Source organism: Fusarium odoratissimum (genome assembly GCF_000260195.1).
Source record: "Fusarium odoratissimum NRRL 54006 unplaced genomic scaffold supercont1.1, whole genome shotgun sequence".
Taxonomy (NCBI): Eukaryota; Fungi; Ascomycota; class Sordariomycetes; order Hypocreales; family Nectriaceae; genus Fusarium; species Fusarium odoratissimum.
The window spans coordinates 3,819,689-3,835,700 of NW_022158687.1; the positions used below are offsets into that span (position 1 = coordinate 3,819,689).

A 16,012-nucleotide genomic window follows, 5' to 3' on the forward strand; every position below is an offset into this window, starting at 1 on the left:
CCCGGAGTGCAAATAACATCATTATCATATGGCAGTCGGTCGGTACTGGAATCTCAGAGCAAACAGCACAGTAACACATCGACGTGTCAACTCATCCGCAGAAGAAGACTGCAATATGGCTAGTGCAGAAAGACAAGGACTGAACATATTAATCAACTAGGCCTTAGGTAAGGAGCACGAAAACTTCTAACCTTATGACTGGAAAGTACGGTTCACGGCAACACAGGTGCGACACAAAGACAGGGTTACCCCACGAGATTCCCCATCTTTCCCCTCCAATTACCTTCCTCAAAAACTGTCCTCAGTCAATTAATAACATCTACAAGCCCTTTCAATACAACAGGACGTCCCTATGCGCCACTCAAATCAACCCAGGGTGTTCTTATATTACCCACTCGCACTGGCAGCTCAAAAGTCTGGCGTCTGGCTGCGGCTGCGGCGATCCCGCATTTGATGTGCTGCTCTCCACTGCGGGAGCGAGGGAGCCAAGGTGTCGGAGCATAGCTATGACGAAATAAGCTCTATCACTGCCATCCTTTGTCCTTTGTCCTTTGGACCGAACCGAAATAGGCCCTGGCTATCGAGTGCCAATATCTCTCCGTCGTTATACCCGTTACAGATCCAGACTGCCAAAACCATCGACAGCCGGGCTCCGTTGGCCCTCGGGAATGCCAAGAGACCCGGAAAATTACAAACTTAGCTTACACGGGCAATCGTAGGTTTCCAGTATGTCGTTTGCCTATGGCATGTGCTCTGTTCTTGCCGCACACCGACAAGCATCACAAGCTCTTTTTGGCAATTGTCTTACCCATGGATGGCCCCGAGAAAAAGCAGAAGAATCTGGAGAGGAACAGTTCAAGTATCACAGCCAACTTCTAGAAGACGCAGCAATTTCCTTGCCTAGATAACACACTTCCTCTCAACTATTTAAGAAGCAAAGAAATGACGAAAGAATGAGCCTCGCCAAACCATCGTCAGCCCAGACTACAAGTGCGGCACATGATGCTGCGATTTGCTGCTCTTCACGAGCTGTCCACTTTAGCTCACCCATGACACCTAGCCATGGTGCACCACGTACCTCCAAATTCGATAAAGGACACCAGACCATTAGACACAAGCGCTTGACTGTCCCTTTGAGACCTCACAATACCGCGTGCATGCAGAAAGAAAGACAAGCAATCACACAGTACCATTGCTTTTTTCTTTTTGCCACGTGAAAGGACCCCAACTGAGCGGTTTCCCCTCATCATACCCGCTTACTGAAATCTGGGGTTTGGGGTTATCATCAAGGCTTTTTTTGCCTCTTTTTGATTGCTGGCCACTCCCCGTTGCGACGTTTGTGGAAGCGTTGAAGATATAGCATAATTCGGCCAGTCAAAAGCAGCCCATTTACCTCCAACTACCTTTGATAGTGGATCCTTTCTGGTCTAGGCTTCGATCTATCAACTCTACTTGTCGTCACGGTTGTGTCTGGCAACCATATTCTGCACATCCCGTCGTCCGAACCACCAACCTTATCTTTTTATTGTTCGGGAAACGTCCGTAACGGTAAACTCACACTCAGAACCGGCGACGCCTCGCGGCGAGCCGTTCTTAGGCTCTAGTATACTACGTCGCCAGGTACTGCACCTCCTTCGCTTCTGCACGCCACCCGGTTGTCCTTACAAGATTCATTACTCGGTAGCCTCATTGTCTTCATCCCGGTCTTTTCCCCTTATAACCATCACGATACGGGCTCCAAATCCGGCACCGATCTCATCTTTACCGGCTCTCGTCTCTCGGGGATTTCTCGCTTTTCTGTACTAAACATCCTCTCCTGTTCTGGGTAAGTTCTATGCCAGACCCGTTTACCTCGATGTTCCCTGATCCCACGTTTCGGCACTGAGCACCTGTTCTTATCGGACTTGCGGAGGCGTTTCATTACTGCCAAATCCCGTCCTGTGCCTTCTTGTCCTATCATAGCCGTCGGCTGTTTTCACTCCCCAAGATGCTCTCCCTCACGTTCGGCTACCCCAGTATCCTGTACGCTGAGGGTGAAGTCCAGAGGGTGTGCATGGGGTGCATATAGGGTCCACTTGACTCTTGTCTAAGTCAGCTCGGTCACAGTACTCTGCTTATATCAGAGCCATATGCCCTCTCAACTTGGCTGGTCTTGGCTATTGTACTCATCACTCGTCTCCTCCCATTCAAGAAAGCACTTCGTGTAATGCCAAACTACTTCCTTCAAGAGGACTGTCATTACTTCTACCGAACAGCTCTCCGCGGACTCAACGTTAGCACAAGCGTGTCACCTCTCTACGCCTAAACTTCGTTTCCATCACTCCCGACTAACACCATGACTCAAGTCCGCACTTTTACTCCTCCTCAGCCTCTTGGAGACAGGCTCTCTGACCCAACTTCTGCTCCAAAGCCTGCTGGTTCTACTGTTCCTCGAACTCTTCCCGATATTCCCGAGCTTGCCCAACCACGACGCAATTCCCCCCCCAGACTTAGCGGCGACTATACTCGTGTTCCAATGGCCAACTACAACGAGTCACGGAAAGATGGTGGCATCACTTTCTCTGGGCAGGACAAACTACCCAAGCTTCCCATCCCTGAACTCGAGGCCACCTGCAAGCGGTATCTTGAAGCTCTCAAGCCACTCCAGACAGCCCGGGAACATGCAGAGACACAGCATGCAGTAAACGAATTCCTGAAGAGCGATGGCCCCGAGCTGCAGGAGAAATTGAAGGCATATGCTCAGGGAAAGACGAGTTACATCGAACAATTCTGTATGTCAGAACATACGTCTGATTTATAGCAAAGTACTAACTTTCATAGGGTATGATTCTTATCTCAACTTTGATAACCCTGTTGTTCTCAACTTGAACCCTTTCTTCTTGCTTGAAGATGATCCAACTCCCGCTCGCAATGATCAAGTCACTCGTGCTGCTTCTTTGGTCGTCTCATCACTTGAATTCGTTCGTGCAGTACGAAAGGAGGAGCTTGCTCCAGACAAGGTCAAGGGAACTCCACTTTGCATGTACCAATTCTCGAGACTCTTTGGCACTGCGCGAGTTCCCACTGAGGAAGGATGCCAAATCGAGCAAGATCCTGAGTCGAAGCACATCGTCGTCATGTGTCACGGCCAATTCTACTGGTTCGATGTCTTGGATGATAACTCAGATGTCATTATGAGCGAGAAGGATATCTCCATCAACCTGCAGACCATTGTCGATGATGCAACCCAAGTTCCTATCCAAGACGCTGCCAAAGGCGCTGTGGGAGTCCTGAGCACCGAGAACCGCAAGGTATGGTCAGGCCTTCGAGATGTCCTAACTAGCGAGCCTGGTTCCAATAATGCGGATTCACTCGGAATTGTAGACACGGCCCTCTTCGTTCTTTGTCTCGACTACACAGAGCCCGCAGACGCTGCAGCCCTTTGCCAGAACATGCTTTGCGGTACCAGCGAGATCGAGAAAGGTGTTCAGATCGGCACATGTACTAACCGATGGTACGACAAGCTCCAAATCATTGTTTGCAAGAACGGAAGTGCTGGTATCAACTTTGAGCATACCGGTGTCGACGGCCACACAGTTCTGCGATTCGCTAGTGATGTTTACACCGACACCATTCTTCGATTCGCCCGCACAATCAATGGCATGGCTCCTTCGCTCTGGGCATCTTCCAGTCCCGATCCCTCCAAGCGTGATCCAGAGAGTTTTGGAGATGTTAGTGTCACTCCTCGAAAGCTGGAGTGGGATATGATCCCTGAGCTCAGCGTCGCAGTTCGCTTTGCAGAGACTCGATTGGCAGATCTCATTGAGCAAAACGAGTTCCAGACTTTGGACTTCGGTCACTATGGAAAGAACTTCATCACTTCCATGGGCTTCTCTCCAGATGCCTTCGTTCAGATGGCTTTCCAAGCTGCATACTATGGGCTTTATGGTCGTGTTGAGTGTACATACGAACCAGCCATGACCAAGACGTTCCTACACGGCCGAACCGAGGCGATCAGAACCGTATCGTCAGAGGTTGTTGAATTTGTCCAAGCCTTCTGGGCTGATAATCCTGTCGACGCCAAGATTGAGGCACTCAGGAAGGCGTGCCAGAAGCACACCGCGAATACCCGACAGTGTTTGAAGGCCGAAGGCTGTGACCGACATCTCTACGCTTTGTTCTCTGTATGGCAGAGGAGCTTGGATGATGACCTTGACAGTGGTTTTAACAGCAATGGCTACTCTAGCCCAGGAGATGGATATTCTGACCAAGCAGGATCGCCCGTGGGAAGCCCAGAAAACGAGTCGCTCCCCTCTGTTGATGGCGTCGAAGTGAGGCCTACACGAGATCGCGGCTACAGCGTCAACTCGAGATCGCGCGACCAGAACCCCCTTCCCCTTCTGTTTGCTGATTCTGGGTGGGATAAGCTTAATAACACAATCCTTTCGACTTCCAACTGTGGTAACCCTTGTCTTCGCCAGTTCGGTTTCGGTCCCACATCAGGGGATGGTTTTGGTATCGGGTATATCATCAAGGATGAAGGGCTCGCTATTTGTGTTGCCAGCAAACACCGTCAGACAAAACGCTTTGTTGACACCCTCGAGAGCTATCTTCTTGAGGTTCGTCGCATCCTACGTATCGATAACCGCAAGATGTCAACTGGAAAAGTGAGCCGCGCTCGCGAGGTGGAAATCGAGAGACCCAAGCTCGTGAGCCGCATCAAGTCTAGAGGTCGTCCCATCACCGCTGTTGAGAGCCTGCGATCTGCGACTGGCACAACATCCCCCACCAACGAGAGTAGCACCTTTAGTGAAGATGACGAAATGGGCGGGTGTAAGTTTCTCCTCTTTCACCCCCAAGTCCTCTCAACATAATGTACTAACTTGATAACTAGATGGGTTCTTTGACGCTGGTATGCTGTTGCAAGCTCTCAAGGCTCGCAACGAACAGTTTGAGTCGACCGATACGCGCGCTTCAGACAGGGCTGCAGCTGCTCAGGCTCGCCGCCGTGACATTGGAAAGAAGCTGAGACTGAGTGATTATTAATGATCATATCATATCGTACATATTTCATTGCATAGCGTGGTCATGGATCTTGCATGGAGTTAAAGGGGGCTCATGTTTTATATCAAGACGCCTAGGTGTAAGCACTGAAAGTGGTGAATTTACAGTTTTTTATATTTGTAACGAAGTCATATACATGCGCCTCGTCTAATTGCTACAAGATATTCCCACAAGTACTAGGTTATCGGCTGTCGCATAACGTAGCGTCGCCTGCCCCGGGGAAAATTGAGCACCAAAAGCTTGACCTGCTTCTTAAGCACGTATCCTAGCATTGCAGATAGAAGAAGCGATGGTATCCTTGACTGAGATCACGCATCAGCCAAATGTCGTCAAATTACACAGAACCGTGCAAGGCTAGTCATATCCTATACTGATCTCATAACTTGGTTTTGTATCATGGAAAAGGAGAGCATCACCTTTGCAAACCTGACTGACACTACTGGAAAGGCAATCACGGACACGGCCAAGACGTTCACATATTAGAAGCCATTCAAGTTAAAGCAACCCTGATTCAAAGACCTAGTCTATATACAGGTAGGGGTCCCCTCTTCCCCCATGCCAGCAGACTGGCACCTCCACGAGGACCTCTTATTCCCCAGTAGAAAGCAATAAATCATCGTTTCCCTAAAGTCATACAACCCAAACATGAATCGTTCCTGAGTCGAATTCGCAAGCAAACGGGAAAAGAAAACCAATAGGTCCGAAAAGAATCGAGTCGTCTATGCCGATGTCTGATGATTGTGATCTCGCCGATCCAAATACATGTACACGCCTTAATCATGATACCCATACCCTCATGTGCGCAGCCATTCTCCCCAAGCAAAGCACACGAAAAGCAGTGGCCCCAGGATCAGCGGCTGTAGTCCTGTAGCGCCCTTTTGATAATGTACACACGACAAGGCCCTGAAGGCCGTCGTGTCAATCGATCGCGATGGGCCTGCGCCCTTTTGGCTATGCTTCTGAGACGTGGTGAAACAGATCAAAGGAAAATCGTGAATCATGGCGGTGCCGACCTTGCGGTACCACTGAAAGCCATAATGAACGTCATTTTACAACCAGGTCTATAAAAATGTCAAGACACAAGTCTAAACCCACTGGGGCTGTTCGCCCTGACCCGTGCTGACATTTCCATTGCCATTGGTAGGGCTTGTAGGGCCGCTGTTGCCACTGACTTGGCCAGCAAGGTTACTGTTACCGGCGCTGCCATTAGCGGCACCGTTAGCAGCAGTATTGGGAGCAAAATTGCCAGGAGTCATCTGTCCGAACTGAGGCTGCTGGACAGGTCCACCAGCAGTAGGGACTTGACCGTTCATGGCGGGGTTAGGAGAGTAGACAGACATGTTCTGGCGCATAGGTGGCATAGGCCCACTGTGAGGGATACCATTGCCCTGCAGAATAGGGCCACTTCCAGGAATACCTCGAGCGTGAGTAGCGCGCATAGGAATTTGACCCTGGGTGTTGTCGGCTGGCGTCACTTGCCCACTAGAGGCAGCGCTTCCACGGTTGTCGAAGGCCGAGATCTTAGCTTGAATACGACGGCCGTAGGGAGTTGTTCGAATCTGGGGAAGGATTGGGCGGATGGCCTCTACAAGGCGATGCTTTTGATGAGGAGTAGCATACTCAAGAGCAGTCTGAATGACATAGTTGGCGAATGAGTCCCGGAGGAGGCGCTCCATCTCCTGGTTGCGTAGTAACTCCTCCACAATCAGGTCCTTGGAAGGTGGCTGGGCGCAACGCAGGCACTTCTCGATGACGTTGGAGCTGAACTTATGGCGGGACAGCTGAGTGATACAATCCTTGAAGGTAAGAACGATAGGCTCGGTGAATAGAGGTTCGTTCAAGTCAATAATGTACTGAACGACGTAGTTGCCGAAAGGGTCCTGGACAAGGATTCGTGCATGCTCGGTGATTCGCTGGATAAGCCACAGCTTCTGGTCGCCAGAGGCATGGTCGATGCAGCGCTGAAGAACACAGCAGCCGTGTCGGTGAGTGCCCACTTCGACACAGCTGCCGCCAACGGCGTCAAAGATGAACTGCGCATCAGGGGGGGTAAGCTTGTTGAGACACTTCTGAATGACATGGTTGCCGTTGAGGTCCTGGATAAGCTCCACAACCCGGTAGCGAAGAGCCTCGATGATGATGTGGACCTGCTGAGGGGTGCTCACATACTCGATCATCTTCTGGAGTGCGCGTGTGCCGTGCTGGTTGAGCGCAATGCGGACCATATCCTGGGAAGCATTTTGAATCAAAACAGTCCTCTCATCGTCATTGCAGAACTCAAGGAGCTTTTGGCACAAATAATTACCAAACGGGTCCGTCATGAGCTCAATGACGTGCTGGTTGGTTTCGACCCAAATTATGTGAACCTGATCGGCGTTGCGCTCCTCAAGCTTCTTCTGGAGGTAACGGCAGCCATGCTGGTCCTTGCAAAGCTCATAGATGTTGCCCACGAAGGAATCGAGGGGCGTGTTCTGGTAGCGAGACATGGCTGCAAAGCAAGTCAGTGTGTGCTGATACGGAACTACTCTGAAGTCAAACTCACCTTCATTGTCAAGCTGTCGGCGATGCTGAATGACGCGTGCCTGGCTGTCTCGAGGCTGGTTACCCTGATTGTATGGACCGGCGTTGTAGCCGTTGTAGTTCTGAGGCTGGTACATGTTGCTGCCGTTGGCCCCATTAATGTTCATCTGCTGCATACTGTTCGCGAGCATACTGACATTGTATCCTCCTGGCTGATGTGGGGCACCCTGGGGCATCACCTGGGGAATGCCGCCTTGAGGAACACCTTGAGGAGCGCCGTACCCGTTGGCGGAATAGAACACATTGTTGTAGTTATTGTTCGCGGCTGCGGCCCCAGCTGAAGGGTTCACCATAGCGGAAGGTGGCACTGCAGCTGTGGTACTGGGTCCAAAGGGAGCGGCACTGGCCTGCAGAGCAGACTGGATTGAAGGATAGTTGTGCTGCTCACGGCTAACAGCAGGGTTTTCTGAAGAGAGCTCCCGACTGTGGCCACGATGGACCGCACCAGCTGGGATGCGGCCTAGGCTAGCATTGTGGTTGTGGAAATGCTGCTGTGCATGATTGTTTGTCTTTGAAGACGAAGTCCCAGGGCTCTTGACCGTGGGAACATCGCTCGAAGAGAACGAGCTCTGCAGCTTAGGGGGAGTTGCCATGTTGGGAGTCGCACTAGGAGACATGATGGCACCAGTCTCAACTGCGTTTTCTGAGATATACTTAAGATCGATGGAATGGCGGAGGGAAGTAGGTCGAGATGCTAGGCCAACAAGATCGCTTACGATGTTGGAGGTTCCGTTGATTGAAGAGAGACTCTGCTGAGGGCGATGACGGTTAACAACACGGCTCCAACCTCTGGAAGAAGATGTCGACTCGGGATTAGGAGACGGGGATAGGGCAAGATCTAAGGCGGCCGAGGACGCTGAGAGCTGAGAGTAAAGTTGTGGGTCAGAATTCGACGCAACAATAGTACAACAATATAGGTTCTGTGGTGGGGCGCTCGAATAGATAGAGGGTCAAGAGCTCAAGATCTTATTGCGCCAAAGGAAAACAGTAGGGAAAGGGAATTGAATGGGCCTTATGCAGGAAAGTGGAGGAGAGTTCTATGCAGGAGAGCAAATGCTGAAAGACAATGGGCGCGTGGTTCAAGGAGAGCTCGAGGTGAATATGCACCTCATGGAGAAATGTGGAGCCTTGGTGTAAGTCGAGAAGTTGGAGCAAAGCAATAACTTCCGGAATATAGTCTCACCACCAAGCATCCACGGAGTTGGTTCCAATTTTAAATGGCTAGACGAAAAGTTGCTCAGATGAAAGAATATGAAAGTACTTACAATCTGATCGTCGTGACGAACAAGAGTTGGGAAGTTTGCGTCAGGACCACTATGGCCTCCAGCATTCATCTCCTCGTCGCCAAAGAGAAAACGAGTAGTATTTGTTTGATCAAGACCAACGTCATACATCCCCGTACGTGAGCGCGTCACAGGCATCGAGTATCGGTTGATGCTATCGTCGAAGTTCATGGTTAGCTTTGTTTGATGGTTTATAAATGACCGCTTGGTGCTAGCTTTTGTTGAGTTGGATGAGGATTATTGTATCGCAGATGGAGTTGTGTTGTTTGAGGGGGTTGAGTTGATTAGAGCCGAAGCAGAGGTTCAAAGAGAGGATTATATACTCCTCTTGAAGCTTTCTGATGAGAGTGAATCACTGTTTGAATTATGCGAGGTATTTGCCTTCTCACTAGAGAGTCCTCATATAAATCAGAGCCCTCATATTTTGGCTCAGAGTTAAGATTCACCCACCAATAGCAGCATTATTCACGCTGAGAGGTTTCCAACGCAGGAAACCTAAATGGAAAAAACCTAACCTGCTTGCTTCTGTGGCAATTTACAGCAAAGCCCGAAGCTGGACCTGCAAGAGCTCTAATGGCAACCCCCACTTGAAGAGGTGCTCGCTCAGGAATAGAAAGACATGCACATGCAATAGGAGCTGTCACTTACGCATTACCGGAGCGATGACTGCTGGGATCTTGTCGAACAGCCTCCTCCTTCTCATCATCACTATTTCTTCGCGTAGTTGGCACAGAACGAGAAGGCATCTGGGTCGTAGTATCCTCAAATCCAAAGCGTGCCTGTCTGATACCGGATTGGGGAGAAGCGAGTTGCGAGCCGGATCTAACAGGGCGGTTGAACAGACCTGGGGGGGAGGTCAAGCTAGACATAGAGTATCGGCTCGGCCGCGATAAAAACGTAGGGAATCCAGAGTTGTCCCGGTATTCGGGGGGTGTGGTGGGCTCGGACTGGTGGCCGCCCATTCTACCAACTTCCTCCTCCATCTGAGCAAGTTCCAAAGCCTCTCGTCTTTGTTGTTGATCCAACTTTTGCATCTCGAGCTCAAACCTCCGCCTTTGCTCCCGGATTCGTTCATACTCCATCTTCTTCTTCTCGATCTGAGTCTATCATTAGTTAACGGCCGTATCTTGAGTTGGTTGGTGTCGCATCGTTTCGGATTCGAGTGCTCAGGTCTGACTTGAACAATCGGCAAATTCGAAGGCAAACCCAAGCGAAAAATACGAGCATCAGAACGTACCAATTGCACCTTGTGCATTGCCTACCATCACACATGTCAGTACTTGCTGTTATTAGAGGGATTGGCAACTTTCGTAATCCATCAGGAAACCAAGCCACCCGAAGCCCTGTCGGGTTCCAAGCAAGCGACAGATTCGTCATATGTTGATTACTCACATTATAGTCCTGGGAGGATTCGGGCACCCGTTGAGCACCCAGAGAGGAAAGTGTCGGGACTCGACCAGAATCGGTGGTGAAGCGGCGAGGCAGGCCAGATCGATGGTCGTGGGCGCCGGCATGAGGGTTGACCTGGGGGGCAGGCATTCTAGAGGCATTTCGAGTGGGTGAGACAAACGAATGCATGGACTGGTCGTTGCCCCGCGGGGACTGCTGGGAGCGAAAGCGTAGTTCGTCCATGATGGACTAATAGATACAGGATAAAGATAGTACACGCCGAATTGGCAAGCGGTCTCAGCCTATAATACTAAAGACATGAAAGAAACAGATGAGCATCAGTTACCGCGTTTGTATAGACGATAAGGTGTGGGATGAAGCAGAGAAAGAGCAAAAAGAGACGAGGTAGGTAGGTTAGGTAGGTAGTGGATGGAACGTTGTTGAGAGGCGGGGTGGACGTGGTCAGTGTGGGTAAGGCCCTGTGAATGGGGGGGTGTCTTTTGGGGCTGGCTTCCTGAAGCAACAACACAGGGGTGTTGGTGGGCGCTGAGTTCGGTGCACCTCAGACTAGACCTGGAGTGGCCTGTATGCTTGAGGCAGTGTGATCATAGGCAGCCGGGATTGTATGCGAACTGTACAGTATACAGAACCCATCAGGACCCATAGGAGCTCAGGATGTCGAGAGGATAGACGGGGAAGACTTGTTGGAGAGTGATGATAGAGCTTCAGGCCACGCGGGCCACAACGATGTCGTGGACAAGGAGGCAGAGACAGAGCTCGGAGTTGAAGTGTTGAATTCGGAATGGTGCAACTAGGATGTGGTATGAAACGTGGGATGACAACATTTGTAGGAATGATCATGGCCAGGAAAGAGATGAAGGACACCAGGGGATTACAATCTTCATACTCTGTCACGGTTCCGTCTGTCTTCTATATTCTGAAAGCAAATAGCCATCGCAAGAGCAAGCGAGGAGTAGTTGTTTGTTTGGCCGTCTTGTCGGAATTAAGGTAGCATGGGCGTGCGATCTATATCAAGTTGGCATGCCGTGCCGCGATGTGAATGGATATCCTTCTACCAAAGTGAAATATGTATGGATAGGATATTGCACTATGTCGCCGGCGGCGGTGGGTGATTCGTGGTGCGGTGCGGGATGTCGGGTGCGTATTTCGTGTCCGCCGCGCTATGCTCGGTACCTTTGGCTGAAGACGGGGCAAAAGAACCCGACAGGACAGAACGGAACAGAACAGAGTAACGAGATGATATAATAACAATTGTGGTATTACAGGCAACACGCCTTGAAGCTGATGGATGTCTTTGAGAGAGGGTAGGAGAGCGGAATGAGTGACGGGAGTGGCCTTCTGAGAGGTAGGTGCCTGCTTTGACGAACCAGAGACAGAGGCTCTAGACAAAAAAAGATGAACCAACCTGGATTTGAAATGGCAATCAATGCACGGGAGTCAACAATCAATCGTACAATAGACACTTGGCACGTGTCTTTGGTGGTGATACAATCAATGATCTGGTTACAGGCTTTTCTCTCTCACAGCGCGCCCTGGAAGCCAGGAGCGACAGGCTGGTTTGGAGGAGAGGAAGCAAGTTGCGATCAGTAGATAGATAGTCGAGGTTGATGTGAGAGTGATTAGAGGAGAAGAAAAATAGGTCAAGTACGGAGTATCCAGTTGACAATGGGGACCTAAAAGATTGGCCTAACGCGGGTGTTTGGCGCTCGGCTTAGAGGTCGGCGCGTGTGTATGTGGACACGGGACAGGGCCTCACGGACAGTACCGTACAGTAAAGGCAAGTCGCAGGGTTTGGTTACAGGTCAAGGATGAAGCAAAGAGCAGCAGGGATATATACAAGGTTTCCATTGTTTGGGAACTAAAGTTTCTCATATTAACACCGAATATTGCGTTTATGAACTATACACCTTCGGTTACATACAAAGCAACACACAAACATTTGATGATATACGGAACGAGACAAGAAATCGTATTCGATCAGGGGTTGTCTTACTCAAGAGTGAGGCTGATTGTTCTAATCCAGATCTAAATATACACCTCGGCTTACCTCTGTCCTGAAAATCAAGATGCCAGCGTCGTACTGGAGTTTGTTAGACCAAGCGGGTAACTTACATGACATACACACACACGCAAGACACCTCACATGAAACTTTTTTCAAGAACTGCGTCTGGTCCATCAGAGCTCAAGAAACCACTAACGAGACCAGTGGGACCCAAGTCAGGCACCATCAGAACAGAAAAGCAAAATCTCCAGGGGACGGGAGGGAGGGAGGGATGGCGGATGGATACAATGTCCACTTCTTCCAACGGCTAGGCACATCAACTAGTGCTGGCCGAGTCCAATTGGTCTGTCGGCTTTGTTCCAGAAGCAACTGAGTGTGAAGGGTCCAATTGTGCTTATAAATTTGCATATAACAGGTCAGTAATTCAAGCTTGTCTGGATCCAATAGTGTAGTAGTCGTTGTTGCGGATGGTCGAATAAGCCTCAGGCTCTTCTCGTCCGAACGCCTTTAGAGGTGGGCTATGGCATAAGCAGGGTGTTGTACAATGCTTGAATATGTGCTGAGGGATGCATCGTATGTTGAGAAAATCATGTCAGCTGAGACAGTCAGATATTTATACACAAAACACAGTATAGTCGACTCATGTTCGTAGAAGAGATTGGGCCGATTTATACACATTGTATCGGGCCTTGGTCATAACGGCCTCGGATCTAATCGTGCATTGGAGCGCAGTTGACATGAGCATGGAGGGTTGCAAGGATTGTGCATCCCTGGCAGCGGCACGTTAGCTTATTACAATGGTGAAAAACCTCCACTGCGACCATCGTGAGTGTCTCTCAACCTGCTAGCATTTATCGGAATATTTATCCCTCCTGGCCTGTGTAAATGTTGCACTAGACGATAACTCGTCGATATTCCGCGCTACTCGAAAGATTCATACTACAAATTGTGAGACAAGCGTGAGGAGGAGAGATGCGTGTCTAGTTGAGGCTGCTATTGGATCATGCACTCATTTTCCCCTCCTACGACAGGAAGCTTCAACCTCTGCGTCTACCAGGATTTGACTGGTTCGTAACAACACTCTAGCCTTTCCTGGAATTCCTTTCCAACCTCCCCCAGATTCGGAAGAGTCAATCAAGAGTCAAGTAGGGAGTCACTCACAGAGACATTCAGGAGCCTGTAACGTGAAAGAGCTTAGAGATCAAGGCACACAGAGTCTCTGAATGCCGGTTGACAGAAACTTGCCTCAATCGTGTCAACCCACCAAAATCTCTTCTCGTGAATGGACAATGATTGATATCTCGAAGCCCCCCGGTCTCATAGAGGCACGCAAGACATGGACCAAGCGCACATCCCCGTCACTCCAATATGCTCCACCGATTGGTTGGTGTTTCTATCCTTCCTGCACGTCACCCAAAACCCATCCCATCCTGAACTGCAAAAGCCAAACTAACATGTCCCCAGATTGCCCTTGATGCATCGGCCAGGAACGCCCTGACATGGGAGCTTTGCTTATATCAACCTGACAGGTCCGTTGTAGCACAAGCTGTCAATATCAAGTCGGGCCTCATATTGCCACTCAATTTCGACAGCAGCCGTCAGCCGTCCGCCACAGACACTTGACACATGACGATCCATAGCCGAATTTCGTTCACCGCTTTCAATAAATCCTCCACCTGGCGCTTCGTGGGCTTTAAGCTGATTCGCACCTCTGACTGGCATTGCTAATAAGAGGCCAATGACACGGAAATCGCGGTGGCTGACCATGGGATACAAATATGATGGATTCCGCATCGTTACTTGATGGAGCCTGACCAGGAACCGATCGTTAGACAGTCATGGCCTTGGTCCGTGGTGCAACTGGCGTCATGTTTCCCTCTGACCTCGCGCAGTAGCGTCTTGGGATATGATGCCATCGAAACCAATCAGCATCAACCGTTCTGAATAAATACAGAGAGGCCATGGGGGTCACAAAGGCCCTCGGCTTGGTCGGTACGAAATCCACCCTGAGCGGCGCTGTTGCACATGGGGAACCACTAGTTGAGCCACTGCCGATGGGTTGTGGTTGCGACTGTTAAAGCTGCGACGCCTTTATCAGGCACCATTCCCACTAAACTGCGAACAACTTCGTTCGCCATATCGACTATCTCATAGCCCCAAAACAATACGGTCAATGACTCGAGTCGTGCTGGGGAGCTATGATAGTAACCATTCTGGCGTTGAGCCATCTTCCCAAGTCTAGATGACCTGAAGCATTGTCTCTTTAAGGCATCATCGACGGGCTTGAGTATGACGCAGTACACATTCTTCACTAACAGCTTGACGAAGCTGCATGTCCCTCTGGCTGGTGCCCGCTCAACTTTCCCCTCACTTTCAAAAAGACTCAATCCCTTCACCGACTTTTACAACCTGCCGCTACAAGTGGTCCATCAAGCTAGTCAGGTTGCTGTCCCACCCTACTCCGTCGCGACTCGAAGTCAGGGTCCGATCAACTCACTAGGGGGCTAATTGCCAGCGCCAAGAATCATGTCTTTGCTTCATCCCGCTACGATCGCAGCACATGAGCCAGGTGAGCTTGCTTTCACGGACCACTGAGTGGTCTCCTCATTTTAGAAAATGTCAGTCAAGGACCCCAGTGACACACATCGATGCTAGGCATGAACAGATAGACAACTTGCAGAGGGTTTCCTGCTTATGTATACAAGCTCATGCGGGGGTGTGATGTTGTACAGACGATCCCGAGGCCATGTCTCTGAGCAACTTGCGTTGAGCAAAGTCTCAATGCTGAGGGTTGCAAAATGGCAACGGCCATAACGAGGAAGACGAATTGTTCTTTCTTATTCACATCATGTGTGATTAATGCCTTGGGTTAAGGATTAATTGTAGAATTGGCGTTTACGCGCAATTTTACATAAGTTCTTTCTTCGGTCTCTTTGACAGAACTACTGTTGCGTTTAAGCGTCCAACTCTTTGTATGGCTATTCTAGATTTCAACCGGATAATTGAATAGAATCGAACCGGTTTTTTGGCTTCTATTGGTGATAGTGTGGTGCCAGTCTTACACTTGACGGGCTTCTACGAGCCTGGATCCTAGACGCTGTCACTACTGAAGAAATACCTTGTATCAGGAGGCTACCACTGCTGAATAGTCAAGTATTCGCTATGGCTACAATTGTATAGTTATATTCACAAAATCGACGATTAACGGAAGGCCATTTCGTGAGCCATGTCGAAGGTTCCTTGGACATAAGTAGGATCATTATATCAACTGTGTATGTAATCTCAGACTTATAAGTCATTTGTCAGTCTTTATAAACATGCAGTCATGACTTACTCAGAATATCAACCATAAACAAACCAATCACCCTGACAGTATACTAGATGTTAATGCGACTATAACGTGAACTCAGAAAGTATCGTTCTAATGCCGTTAGAAAATGAGATCGAACATCAGGGGCATAGGGTAGGCCAGATCAAGAACCGTAACCGTCGATTTCGTAGTGAATAAGGTAGGTAATATTGCTAATTTCTGAAGAATGTTATAAAGTTCCGAGTAGGATGATATACAATCTGGAGGTTGATGCTCTCAATAAAATGCCTATTTTAAGGTAAAGAGTCCAAGACGTTTTAACGTTTAACGTTTATACAAGTTGAAATATGTCACGTGACACATATCACCAACTCTCGTCCCCC

General features: G+C 49.6%; 3 protein-coding genes across 13 annotated transcripts; 2 read left to right on the forward strand and 1 right to left on the reverse strand.

Moving 5' to 3' along the window:
- The first annotated feature begins 33 nt into the window (after positions 1 to 33).
- FOIG_01338 (carnitine O-acetyltransferase) lies at positions 34 to 7,182 on the forward strand. 5 transcript variants are annotated; one of them, XM_031198143.1, is made up of 5 exons: positions 137 to 167; positions 327 to 1,825; positions 2,346 to 2,771; positions 2,821 to 4,812; positions 4,874 to 5,285. In XM_031198143.1, exons 3-5 carry the CDS (start codon positions 2,516 to 2,518, stop codon positions 5,023 to 5,025), a joined length of 2,400 nt encoding a protein of 799 aa, XP_031073910.1. In that variant the 5' UTR covers positions 137 to 167; positions 327 to 1,825; positions 2,346 to 2,515; the 3' UTR covers positions 5,026 to 5,285. The 5 variants fall into 5 exon arrangements, with proteins under 5 accessions (XP_031073909.1, XP_031073907.1, XP_031073911.1 ...); XM_031198142.1 differs by having other exon boundaries at positions 34 to 1,825; XM_031198140.1 differs by having other exon boundaries at positions 34 to 2,771; positions 4,874 to 7,182.
- Positions 5,503 to 11,983, reverse strand: FOIG_01339 (uncharacterized protein). Of its 7 annotated transcripts, none has more exons than XM_031198150.1 (7): positions 11,722 to 11,983; positions 10,299 to 10,605; positions 10,144 to 10,164; positions 9,555 to 10,003; positions 8,889 to 9,060; positions 7,586 to 8,372; positions 5,503 to 7,531 (listed from the first exon to the last, which is right to left on the reverse strand). In XM_031198150.1, the coding sequence occupies exons 2-7, from the start codon at positions 10,536 to 10,538 to the stop codon at positions 6,129 to 6,131; spliced, it is 3,072 nt and encodes a 1,023-aa protein (XP_031073917.1). In that variant the 5' UTR covers positions 10,539 to 10,605; positions 11,722 to 11,983; the 3' UTR covers positions 5,503 to 6,128. The 7 variants fall into 7 exon arrangements, with proteins under 7 accessions (XP_031073917.1, XP_031073914.1, XP_031073916.1 ...); XM_031198147.1 differs by having other exon boundaries at positions 7,586 to 8,486; XM_031198149.1 differs by lacking the exon at positions 11,722 to 11,983 and adding an exon at positions 11,203 to 11,634.
- Positions 11,155 to 14,827, forward strand: FOIG_01340 (uncharacterized protein; the record flags this gene model as incomplete). Its single annotated transcript, XM_031198152.1, has 4 exons — positions 11,155 to 11,303; positions 12,524 to 12,662; positions 13,784 to 13,848; positions 14,638 to 14,827. 4 exons carry the CDS (start codon positions 11,155 to 11,157, stop codon positions 14,825 to 14,827), a joined length of 543 nt encoding a protein of 180 aa, XP_031073919.1.
- Between the last annotated feature and the right edge of the window lie 1,185 nt (positions 14,828 to 16,012).